Source organism: Diplotaxodon limnothrissa, linkage group LG3 (assembly GCF_057381915.1).
Source record: "Diplotaxodon limnothrissa isolate DT_005_m linkage group LG3, D_limnothrissa_male_GT1.1, whole genome shotgun sequence".
NCBI classification, from domain to species: Eukaryota; Metazoa; Chordata; class Actinopteri; order Cichliformes; family Cichlidae; genus Diplotaxodon; species Diplotaxodon limnothrissa.
Genome location: NC_140598.1, coordinates 63801489 through 63814706, shown reverse-complemented (window position 1 = coordinate 63814706; position 13218 = coordinate 63801489). Strand labels below are relative to the sequence as shown.

Here is a 13218-nt window from a genome sequence, read left to right as displayed (position 1 = left end):
TTTCGACAACCACCAAACACCAAATGAGAGCAGGTACACGGATTCTGCACAACACATCAGAATCAGTGAGATGTCAGGTTTCTCACCCGACGGCACGTACGCAGAGATGCCATCGGGGCTAAAAGCCAAAAGCTCACAGATTCTGATGCGTTGGCGGGTCCGTGCTTTGTGTTTACGTCCTTTTTTTGCACTAGACTCTGAAGCTGCAGTTTTGTCTGTCTCCAAACAAAATTGACTGAACCAGCAGCAAAAGAAGATCCAAACTACGCTTCACATTTCGCTTCTCATAAACATCCTCATGAATTCCCTCTTACTTTTGCTGCTTTGCTTCCACCACGATATAATGAAACTTCCTGCACAACTCTCTCTCTCTCTCTCTCTCTGTACTTTAAGAACACTTTCGCATCTAAAAATCTCTGTTTTCTGCATCATTCGCTTGCTTATTACGCACCAGTCTACCGTTATGTACAGCGCTGTCGGCCACTTAATTTAACTGACTTCTGACAACAAAGCCTCATTTCTGCTGTTCACTGAAGAAAATTAAACTTCTTAAAATGATGCCAAATTGCAAAACACTTAGCTGTGCCTCTAATAAAACCTCTGTAACTCTTTAACCTCTGTAACAGGCCAGGAAAATCTCTGACATGTTTTTCTGTGTTTTGTCCTCAGCTACTTTGACATAAAGGCATCTGCTGTGATGCTCACACCTTTGATAAAGTCTCACAAGTGTCAGCTTTCTTTTTATAGACATAAAAATATGGATATGTACTGATAAATGATCAGAATTATAATATTTCTGACAGTCTGAGGCAAAATTTCCCCGATTCAAATCGAATCTGATCACATTGAATCGGGACCTTGTGAATCTGAATCAAAATAAGTGACGATACCGAGCCCTAGTGCATATAAACGTCTCTGAAAAAACGGACCTCCGTTGATCTTTGAGCTCACAAACAACTTTCCTGATGAGTTTATGGTCTCAGCCGCTAGCTTGAAATCTTATTTCATACAGCACAATGTTCATTTTGTAAACAACAGTCTCCACAAAGGTAAAAAAGATGGCAAAACAGGGTTTGAATTAGAGTGGGCCTACCTTGTAAGTAATTCACTTCAGTTTTGTTTATATACAACAACAAATCACAAGAAAAGTTGCCTCAAAGCATTCTGTATTATAAAGACGCTTCAATGAAAGAGTGAAACCCCCAACAATCAAACGACCCCCCCGTGAGTGAGCGTTTGGCAAAAGTGGGAACAAAAACTCCAGTTTAACAGGAAGAAACTTCCAGCAGAACCAGTCTCAGGGAGGGGCAGCTATCTGCCGTGACCCCAGCTGACCCTATTAGGCTTATAAATTATTAGTGTGCAGCGTCCTTTCATTCATCCACAAGATATGCAAATTACTCATCACATCCAGTTTTACAACAGCCAGGTGGCAACTGTAACAATACTCTGAGGCTTCACAGCAGCTCTTTGCTAGCAACGGCTGACGTCACAGTGGCTGCTTCTCTGTCCTATATATGGCTGCCAGCGGTGATTTAATGTTGCACTTGGTTAATGCATTTCTGACCATCTGCTATATATAACAGAAACAGTGGGAACACCAAGGTCATATAGGTGCAGTACTTCTCAAACACACTGGACAGATTGCATGAACATGTAGCGATGAGTCCGCTCCAACCCCCAGCCACTGCTACACATCTGGTTATAAATTCATACATCAATATATCATGTCAATGATAGTCTGAAGACAATCACAGTTTATTGGTAAACCTGAAAAATGTTTGACCTTTACCATAACAGCATCTAGAAAAAGTCACATGTTGCAGTACACACTGACCTTTAGAGGAGCAGCACCTTCCTCATCAGAATCTCGGAACTGGATGCAGATGGCAATGTTTCTAGCCTGCAACGGAGGAAAGGTGACATTAGTCAGCCAAGCAGACGATCGGTAAGAACGACTGTGTCTCTGAGCTCAGTCAGTCACGCACGCTTCGTTCTCAGTATGCACCAGTAACACACAAACGGGCAATATTTAAAATGTACCAGCACCATCACCCATCACATCTTTTTCATCCTAACTCACGCACCTTAGTGAAGGTCTTCTGGTTGTCATATTTGAGCTGCAGGGGGTAGACATACAGCTGGTTCTTGTAAGTGGTGAAGGGGTAGTTGTACTTGGCTTCCTCGGGGAGGAATTCCTCGATCTCCACCGACACCCGCTCACAGCCGTCCTCGAAGGGCTTGACGGGAATGTAAGAGGACGTCACCGTGTCTGGGGCACAGAGCACACGTCGAGTCAGAGGACCAAACCTCCACTGCTGTGTCCCTGCCTCTCGTGTCATGTCAGTTAACGTCATTTCTGAGCTACAAAACAAACCCTTCACTGTGCAAACCCAGACATGAAACCTGACGCTGCCTACACGCCGTGTCACATGCTCTCTGTGGGAATCATTGCATCTGATAATACGGATGATCTAAAAATTTAACTTCTCAAAAGTTCTCAGATTTAACAAAATTTTAATTCAGGAATATTTGATTCTGTTGTTCTTCAAAGAACATGCTAACAAGGCTTTTACAAGGCAGCATCCAGCATGCTAATAGCCCAGTCTGATCGCTCTTAGTGGAAATCTGAAGGAACAGAGTGTCTGCTCCAACCTGTGCTTGTGCGATTTTTGCTTTAGCGTCCCACCCTGCGGCTGTTTCAGCAGATCTACGGAGACCGACGTACACACTGGCTTAATAGTTCAGGCTTTATGGATCAGAAAGTGGCTAAATAATCATTTATGTCTCTTATTGAACATCACTGGGATATACTAGGCTGATCAGAGGCAGTGACCACTGCCTATCTGCAGGCTACATTCATTCAGGAATGGAGATCATTTCCTCAACATCAGACCCAGACACTCGACAGACAGGTAGCTGCTTGCATCCCGCGCAGAGATGGCCAATGTAAAATCATTTAATGGAATTGTTGGGTTTTATGCAGTGAACACCACAAATCTGCTTACTTGAGAAATCAGGCGGGACACACTCGATGGTGACGTTCAGCTGTCCAGGGATGATCTGAAGTTTGCTTTTCTCTGGTCTGACAGGGAAAAGGAGATTCAGTACAAGATCAGTGTCCTTTTAAGGGTTAAGTGTGCTTTAGATGTGATGACCTCCTTAATGACAATCCTGGGTGAGTAGTACTTCCTCTTAGGCAATGGCATGTGAAATATAGACCTAAAGGCATAAGTGTACCCCTGGATGATGGTTTTGTGCCACAGTAACTAAGCGCTAGCTTAAATAGCAGAGGAGTGGTGTTGACTCACTTCCTGATGTCGGCCAGCAGCTTGATGAGGTCATCGGTCGAGATTTTGCTGCTGTCTTGGCGATAGAGAGGAGAAAACTTCCCATCCATATCCAGGCTGCCCTGAGCGTCTTTGAACACCTGCCTGCAACCACAACACACATGGTTCATTACAGTTCTCGCCTCATATGTGCAACCAAATACCAACATTTCAGTATAAAGTATAAAGTATGAAGTATAAAGGAATGTTTTGCTTTCACTGTTTAAAAACACTTGTTTTCTTCATGTGTTCTATTAAAGAGTTACTTGCTCCTGTACACAGACTCCCCTGCTTCCCTGTGTTTCTATATTTTTGTTGCTGTTGTTCTTCTTCCAGATTATAGTTTAGAACAGTTGTATGAAAGGGGCTTTTTGTCTTTGTGTGATCTCTACTGGATATTTGGATATATGTCAGCGGGTTCTAACATTTTTGAATGACGCCTGAAGTCCCTTAATCATTTTTCACACCATTTAGAAAAAGGTGTGACTTCTGTGCTGGCCTGGAGTATTTTTTATAGCTCACAGCATTACCAGTTACATGTGAAAGCCTCCACTAGGCCTGGAGGCTTGGGGTGTGGATGAGGGTGGAGATGGGGGTGGGGATGAGGGTGGAGATGGGGGTGGGGCGTGAGGCTTGTAAAATCTGTCACAGATTCTAATTTCACGTCAAGACCGGACAGTTCCTGGAAGTTTTCTGTGCTGCTTTTCATTAGCTGCACTTCCAACAGCAGCTAATAAAAAGCAGAACTGTCTGCTCTTCATTATGAATGTTGAATTCCATAACTGGGATAACGTAATATAATGTTAATCAATATAATCCAGATCAAACTAGATCAGCAAGCAAGTAAATGTTCTTTTACACGAACTTTATTTAACCTCAAAGTTGAGAAATTCCTAAACTTTTGGGGTCCAAAAAGTAAATATTATCTTATTTTCTCCCTCTATGACAAATAGATGAGGCTTTACACCTAATTGTATGATGTTATTATGCTCATGCCTTTGCACATGTTCACATGAGATCACTCCGAGTTGAATCAAAACAGATTATTTACAAGATTATGAGGTTTGACTCATGAATTATTTCTGTCTTACTTGGCAGCCCAAGCAAACGGCATCCTGTACTGGCCCAAGCGTTGGCACGTCTGCTTGGCAGCTTTGAGCACCTTCTGAGCAGTCTGAGGAGACACAGGAAAGACATCATCAAGTCAACACCGGAGCGGTTTCCACCGTCTCCTCCACGAGGTCAAAATCAATGGCAGCGTACCTTAGTGATGTCAGAGGTTTTCATGTATGGCTCAGCGCAGTGGGTGATGCCATTCTGTAACACCTTCTCCACACGGGCCACCAGGAAGATATCTGCATGGGGGTTAGTCACTGAAAAGATACCCTGCAAAAGAGAGGGAGAAATGAAGCAATCAAGACATGTGGTTGGGATTTGATTTGGCAGCTTTCGAGGGTCTTTTCTTAGAACGCTCTTCCGAGAAATCTGCTACTGTGAATGGAGAGGAGAGATGCCGAGTTCTATGGAGAGAAACTCTGACTACAGACGTGGCCAAAGTTTCAAATGATACGCCAACCTATCAGACTGCTCAACACGTTCTCACTCCCAAAGTCTGTTCACGGCTCTGTATGATCTCAGTGAAAACAGATATCCCTAACGTGGTCATGCCAGGAACACAGTTGTGGGCACAGAAGCTTGAACGGTTGCTGACTTCCTGTTTGGAAGGGTCATCCAATCAAGTGGTGTGTGTGAGAGAGGTAAAAGGAATTTAAAGGTGTGGAATAAAGCGCTGTATGAATGTGTGATAGTGTAAAAGTCACTCTTAAATTCATCACCTGCTTCTGTGTGAGATCGATTCAGGGGAAATGGTTGATGCTAAAGCTGTACAGGAAAACCACATGGTGCTCACACGTCTATTTAAGGGCCGATGAGATGCGTCTGCATTTAAGCTTCCAAGTTCAAGTAAAGCAAACAAAGGCGACAGTAACTACAATCAGACTAAGCTATGCTGCTCGCACTGGTATGACTAATAAAAACTTCAATAGAAATTTCTGGAAATAGAAAAAAAGCATAAGTGACAAAACTGAATGACAGTACCAAGGAAGCAGCTGATTCAGATGCAGACATAACAATCTGGACATTACTAACACTTATCTTTAAGGAGGCTAGCATGCTGCCAGTCACAGACACACACACAGAGCAGGGTTACTCTCCAGGCCATAAGCCTATCCATCCTCTGTCCTCATTCACAGCCCTTAAAACCACACACAGCTGCTTTTGCTTTCAGTTTTTGACGTTATTTGCTCCTCACCGCTCATCGTCGACCAGTTCTTACAGTGTGGTTAAAAAAAAGCTTGTAAATGCTCCATTTGGGCATTAAACTTTCCTCATAGTTCATAAACAGTGTCACATCCTTTTTGTGCAAAGATAAACCATCTCACTGCTGAAAATGCTGAAACTCAAATGGGTAAGATTTGTGACTTGCGTAATAAAGAGGGTCCAGAGGTTGTGGCGTCCTCCTGAGAGCTACTGCAGAGATGAGAGGTGAAGCCTGTGTCCTTGGAACACACCCAATGCACCTAAATTAAACTGCGGTCTGCAGACCTATAATAGCACACTAATCACAGAGGCAGGAGCCGCTCTGTTTGTATGCATATATTTGTGTGTACATGTGTGTTCTGCTGGTGCTGCACAGATGTTTCTGGCAGAGAAGTCCAAAAATGAAACTTTTTCATGCCTGTAGCTTTAAGGCGGCCCTGCTGCTGGTTTGCTGGCTGCAGAAATCCTGCGTTTGTCACTCTCTGCCCTGATTCATCCCCTCGTCTCTGAGCTTTTTCCTGCTTTTTGCTGCGCTGTTCATCAACTCGTTTCTCCCGTCATGGAAATGGAAAGTGAGCTTGTTTTATAACCGCTGCTGGTTTATACCAGGCACCGGCCTTGTTTAGTGACTTCATCGCTGCAACGGGCCAAGCGGCAAGAGGTAAAGAACAGGCCGTGTGTGCGCTGAACTCACAGCACCTGCAAATGTTTGCAGAAGGGCCTGAGCCAAGAGTAACGCTCACACATGCACATTATTTCTCCCCAAATAAACTCTAGACTTAAAATACTGCAAAACAAAGTGACAGGACATAAAGCTTACATCCCGAGGCCTGAGCTCACATCAGGAAGCAAAGTGATTCTGAAATCACTTGCAAATGTTCGCCGAATGAGCCGAACGGGATCCTTTCACAGTTCTTTAGGTCTGGTTGGGGACCAAAGGCTGGCTTGTGACACACTCAGCATGACAGTGGAGAAATGAATGAAAAAACAAAAAAGATCATGCACTGGCCAAAACAGCTAACTCACTGCACACACAGTGTCAGCAGTCCTGACTGAGGCCAGGACTGTGCTGGGCCAGCTGCAACCAATATGGCAAAGCTGAACCTATGTGACAGAACCAGATGAGAGCTCAACAGTGTGTAGACATTTTAAAGACTAAGCATGACAGAGGGCCGCCTCCAACCATCAACTTGGCTTAGAAAAGTGCAGAAAGTGATAAAAACAATGCAAGACAAATGATTTCTATAAATTCTAGCTCATAAAACCATCATTTTCTTGCGTTTGAGTCAGTCTCTCATTACTTTTTAGTTTCTGCATGCTTCTACCTGCTCTGTCGAAGGAGAGAGTTACTCAAAGACACGTTTTCCCTCTTCTCGTAAGAACGATCGACTCTTCGTGTTTCAACATGTTAGTTTTTTAGGGTTTTTTCAGCTTTCAGGGTTTTTTCATATATTTCCTGTTATGGATTTCACATAATGACATCGCCATCTTTATAAATACCGTATTTTCACAACCATAAGGCGCACTTAAAAGTCTTAGATTTTCTTCAAAAAGTACGGCGCGCCCTATAGCGCAGTGCGCCCTGTGTGTTGTAAGGAGGACGTAGTAGAGAACACCATGAGAACGCTAAAGGGTGAAGTGTGTGCGTTGACTTTATTGCACATACCTGTATAAAAGAACAGGTATGTGCGTTATGCAGGACATCGTTGTTTTAACAACCCTGAAAATGGCAAAGAGACACGCTTACGAAGCACAGTTTAAACTGAAGGCCATCAGCTACGCGGAGGAACATGGAAATCGAGCAGCGGCGAGAGAATTTAAGATTAATGAATCGATGGTTCGCAAGTGGAGGAAGCTGGAAAACAAGCTCCGGCAGGTCAAGAAGACGCAGCTGAGTTTCCGCGGACATAAGGCGATCATCGAGCAAAGAACGAGCGGGAGAAGCGTTTCGACGGTCACCATTCGGCTAAAAGCAGTTTCACTTTCACTTTTTATGAAACGGTGCCATTTTTCCATCCGGACCAGGACTACGGTAGCGCAGCAACTTCCAGCGGATTATAAGGAAAAGCTGGCCATCTTCCGCTCCTACTGCAGCAAACACATCGGCGACAAACACATCCAGCGATGGATGACCGATGGAGACCACAGTTTAACCAAGAGTGGAAACCAGCGCCGGGCGAGTTACGCCACAATTTGCCAATGGATTGTAGATGCTTGGGCTAACATGTCTGCTGGCACTGTTGTTCGAGCTTTCGCGAAAGCCGGCATCATTTCCGAGGAGCCGCACGGCACGGAAAGTGACTCTGACAGTGAAGAAAGTGAACCTGGCATGTTTGATGAAGATTTAGCGCAGCTGTTCAATTCAGACACAGAGGATGAGGACTTCGATGGGTTTGATGATAAAAATGTGAGTACCAAACTTTGTTTTGCTCCTGCTTTATTTTTAAATACGCACACTTGTATGCTTGTGTGTTGTTGATGATGACGATTATTGGTAATAAAAATGTGAGTAAGGTACCGAACTCAGGTTTGCTCCCGCTTTATTTTTAAATACGCATACGGTACTTGTATGCGCCCTATGATCCAGTGCGCCTTATGTGTGTGTTAAATACAGTAATGGCACACATAACTGAGACTGCGCCTTTTAGCACAGTGCGTCTTATGGTCGTGAAAATACGGTAAGGACAGCAGCTTAAGTTCAGATTGTTTTACTCTTCGATCTGTGTGATGTCCTACGGTCATTAGGGAAGCCCCACCCAAATAAATTAACACTCATTTTCAGTGTATTCTATATATAAGCTAACTGACCATAGGTCACGTAAAACCAGAAGCAGAGTTCAGTCTCAGTTTCACATCAACTAAACCTGTAACGCAGCAGGATGACAAACATGCTGGATCTCTTTTTAATAATCCAGCTCCAGCACCAAAGTTTTGCAAAGAGCACAAAATATTTTGTTTTCCACACAGCAAGATCTGTATGACCCAGTGTGACTCAGCTTTCACACCCAGGTCTGACTGTGTGACTCAGCTGCAGTCACTTTCTCTATCAGACACCTGTCTACATGCTATTATAGTTCCTACCTGAGTGGGGAAGCGCAGCAGAGCCTCTGACACCCTCTGAAGCAGCGGCAGGCCGTTTCCTTTCCCTGAGTCTCCGTTCACGAGGACTCCTCCCTGTCCCCCGTCCTTCACTCCACCACCACCGTCCGAGTCAGATGAAGGAGATGCTTGAGCGGAGGTGTCGGTGAGCATCTCCCTGACAGATGGTGGATTGAGCTCAACGTGGAAGTCGGCCGAGATTTTGCAGCTCTTGGAGACATCGAAGAGAGCGAGGCTGATGAAGAACGGTTCCACCTGCGAGTCAGAGGGACGGTTACAGGCTGCAGTCCAGCACGTACCTTTATTACTTTACAACATTTCACTTTAGGACAAAATCTCAGAAATCAGGTCATATGACTCTTTAGTTTTAGCATGAATTAAGCAATAATGCACACTCTTCCCACCAGTAATGCAGCCTGCTAACATCAGCTAGCAACCTTTTGCCCAAATATGGTCACTTCTGGGTCCAACCAACATGCAAAGTTTTACTAAATACAACATGAGAGTCGTATGTGTGAGCTCAAGAATATATTTATAATTATTATAATAGGATTCAATGGACAGGTTTAATCTGTTTAATCTGAAATAATCAAAATTCTAGATTCAGACAAAATATTTATGGATAAATGTCTAAAAATATTTGTATTCTCTCAGTGTGTCATCCTCAAGCACAAGCAAAAAGTTTTCTATTTTGGAAACCTGCAATTCCTGCACGATGGACAAAATCGCTCCATCCAGTGAACTTTAAAGCTGTCTGAGACCGCCGAGGGAAAGAAGGGATGGAAGAAGAGGAGGGAACGAGAGCGTGTGCTGCTTCCAAACCACAAATGAGTCAGATGATTTCTCCTGCCAGCCTTTCTAATGCATCAGCAAGCAGGAAAAGGAGGAGGGGGAGAAGTTGGTCTAGCTCTGTGTTTTATATCTAAAGCGATCTAAAGCCCTGACAAAGGCCGAGCTCACATATGCTCAAAAATGCTACCTCACGCTACTGAAAGCTCCTCATCCGGCACACATTAAACATTTCTGCATGACCCTCCATGCCTCAGGCTTAAATAAAGAAAGATTTGTTTTAGTGCTAATGCAACAATATCGAGTTGCGTTATCCTAGTTTGGCTACTTCCGTTGCTTCCAGCCAGACTGACATGAATTATGAAGGTGTATTATGTGGGGCAGCACTACAGAGGGAGAGGCTGGCGGAAAATCTGCAGTGTGAAGAGGAAAGCTATGTACTGCAGTTAAGAAATGTATCCTCAGGTTCAGGATGTAATTCACTGTCAAAGCCATAGATTTCAACCTGGCGACATACCTTTAGAAGGAGTAGTGATGTACTCTGTTGAACATAAGTCTTAATCTATAACGAGCCATTATGCTACCTCACAGTCTCAGCACGAAGAGATAATACCTGGTTTCAACTCTCTTCAGCTCTTGATGCTTTAAAGAGCAGGTAGATGGAGCGACTGTGCTCAAAGCCATCCTATTTAAAACTGCGGCCATGATTCATCTTTTTTTACCTGTTTAATGTAACAGTAGCACAAGTAGCAAACCACAGAACAGCTGTGTTGTGGAACAAAGGTGATGACATACATTGGTAAGGACACCGTCGCCCTTCTCATTCACGCAGCCCTGCAGACTGAAGGTGAGGTCGTGGCAGCTGACCACTATACGTCGACCAAAACGCTCCTCGAAGGGCTTCACGTCTGGCTCGATCCCAGAGAAGTCCAGCCTCTGGATATCAGGGAGGAGGAGAGTGAGAAAGCAGGAGAGGGGAGAGAGTGATCCCGCGGAGAGGAGGGAGGATGAGCGTGAGGAGTTGGAAGGGGGAGGAGAGATCAAACAGGGTGAATCAATAGTGAAATAAATAAATCATAGGAAAGCTAAGCATTTTAAAGGAATAACCTTTTGTACCTGTGTCTCAGGATCCAGAGAGGAGAGCTTCAGCCTGCCTTCGTTCCTGTTCATCTTACTGAGCTGGTCTGTCTCCCTGGTGTACTGCAGACAGACAGCAGCGATGTAAGCGAGCTAAAAATCCATCAGGTGTTTCTTTCTTCTCTTTTTTTAACTGCAGAATTTTTTCCCCCATGAATTTATTTATCTATACAAACAAATGGTGTAAATTTGAAAACCTACATCGCCTCGTTCTCGAGGTATCGAGTTCACAAAGTTGCGCTGGAGTGATGACAACAATACCCCAATCACCCTTTCAGGCTGAGGGATAAACCACACAACAAAACAACATGAAGAAACTGTTTCCACAACAAACAGCATTCCCATCTGTTTCTGTTCGATCCACATCCCCGCCAAAACTCTAAATTAAAATATTCAATGCCTTCATGGGCCCTGGCCTCCTCAGGACTCCCCGAGTTAAGAGTTATCATAACGAACTGCTTAACACTTGAAGCAGACATAAACAGGAAGTTATCAACTGATGATATGTTTTAGAGATAAAAGACAAAGTCTGGCTTTTTTTTTTTACATAAATATCCAAAATATGTATATTACTCTCACATTTTAAGAAAAAAATCTGTAACTATCTCTGATACCTTTTGTGAACTCTTCTAACACATTAAACAGTAGCACTTCAGCCGCTGCGTTCCTTCTCTTTTATTTGCACACTTTATTGCAACAGATTTTTATAGCTTATTTGCATGGACTTCATTTATGAATGAGGCAGGAACTGCAGGTAGAAGAGCAGCCCTTACTGTAATGGTCTGGTACAGTGTACTCAGTGAGCTGCTTGTAAACTTACACAAACAGAAAAAGACAGGAAGGTTGATATGTAGTCAAGGGACAAAAGGGGGAAAACAAAGGGTGTCCAATGGAGCACAATCAAAGCCTCAGGTTTAGGTAAGAGCCCTCAGAGTCCATTTCTCTCCCCTCTCTTCCTCGTGTTCGCGCCTCTGTTCTCACTGTCTGCTCAGCCTGCAGACAAACTCGACCTTGTTTTTACGTGCACAGAGAAAAGCTTTGCTGCAGTGGCCCAAAGCAAACAGAGTGGAACAGCAGCAACAGAGGGCTTTGTTGCTGCTGTGTAGTTTGGGGTTTATAGACACATCAGAGCGTCTCATTAAAATCATCTCATATGCTTTCTTATTATGTCATTTACTAAAGCGCCACAGTGTGATTTAACAAACCACTGATCTGTATTCAGGATTATGCATCTGTAGCTGTAGCCCACAGGTGGCTGTGAGTCAGACTGTTCTCCTTTGATTTTTGCAGATATCTGCAGCATCACAAAGAACACATGCAAAAACGAGATGTACATTTAGTTGAATTTAATGCCTTAAAGTTTGCACACTTCTTTTTTTGTTGTTGTTTTATGTTATGCTAAAGGTTGATAGGGTGACAAACCCCCTTTAGTTTCTAATGGAGGACTTCACCCTTATATTTTAACACATGCACGGCTGTTTGCAGAGAGCAGCTCTGTGTAGAATTTGCTGATGGTTACTGAAAAGACCCGTCTGGGTCTGTGTTCATAAATTAGCGCGGTGTTAATAGCCACAGAACTTTCCACTCCCTTCAGCACATTTCTGCAGCTTCACACTAATTTGACCCACTTGGTAAGTCTGGCCCAACTAACGCAGCTTCATTAATCATCTATCATTCCTTCATACCTTGATGAGTTCAGTGTGCAAGCTCCTCCCCGAGTTCTCCAGCATGCTCTCGCCTTTACCTTGGCTGGCCGTGTCATCATCTGAGAGGAAAAGGACAATAACCAGACATCAGTACATGTAATCCACATGAATGCCTGTTCACCAAGAACCATGCACACTACAAGTCCCTATAAAGCTTCCCTCCCTTAATGCTAATACTTCTTTTGTTCTCCTCTTATCTAGTTTCCTCAGTTTTCTTTCTTTCCACACCATTCAGTAATATCAGAATCAGAATACTTTATTAATCCCTAAGGAAATTATATTATGCCAAGTTTTTGGCTAATAGCTCTTTTGATATCATCTTGGTTCAAAACTAGTATTTTATGCCTGTCATCGTGTTATCTTTGGCACTTCTCGTAGATTTAACAAAACAAATGGGAATACATTTGTTGTTTTTGCAACAAAGTGCCTAAAGATACAATTTTAAAATGTTTATTTCCCTCTGTCTGCTCTATGTAGACACATTTACTTATCCTAAGTGTCTTTTTTATGGTTGATCGATTCACACGTCCGTGTAAATGACTTAACAAAAAAAATACTCCTCTGACAATGTTCAGGATTGAGTCCAAGAAAGACTTTGAAGGACCTTCAGAAAGTCTTGAGAACCATTATTCAAGTCCACTTGAATAGAAGTGAGCGGTGGCTCAAGGTTGTTGCACTGTCCTGTATACACAAACTCCATTGTTCCTCAGTTAGCTGATATACTAGCATGTTATTGTCTCAGGGGCTACAGGTGAAGGAGTCCGCCTGCTAATTGCATATGTGTGACTGTAACGTGGAAACCAATGGAAAAAAACATGATAGGCCCGTGGTTAGAATCA

At 43.4% G+C, this 13218-nt stretch overlaps 1 protein-coding gene across 3 annotated transcripts in view; it reads right to left on the bottom strand.

Moving 5' to 3' along the window:
* The window catches only part of dock11 (dedicator of cytokinesis 11), an 88179-nt gene that overhangs the window by 59807 nt on the left and 15154 nt on the right, over positions 1-13218 (bottom strand). For all 3 annotated transcript variants that reach the window (XM_085349730.1, XM_085349732.1, XM_085349731.1), the window contains exons 9-18: positions 12359-12438; positions 10653-10736; positions 10332-10472; positions 8730-9002; positions 4593-4715; positions 4421-4503; positions 3312-3434; positions 3009-3085; positions 2088-2272; positions 1838-1903 (exon numbers count right to left, since the gene is read on the bottom strand). In XM_085349730.1, coding sequence (XP_085205856.1) covers positions 1838-1903; positions 2088-2272; positions 3009-3085; positions 3312-3434; positions 4421-4503; positions 4593-4715; positions 8730-9002; positions 10332-10472; positions 10653-10736; positions 12359-12438 — 1235 coding nt within the window. The remainder of the gene's footprint in view (positions 1-1837; positions 1904-2087; positions 2273-3008; positions 3086-3311; positions 3435-4420; positions 4504-4592; positions 4716-8729; positions 9003-10331; positions 10473-10652; positions 10737-12358; positions 12439-13218) is intronic.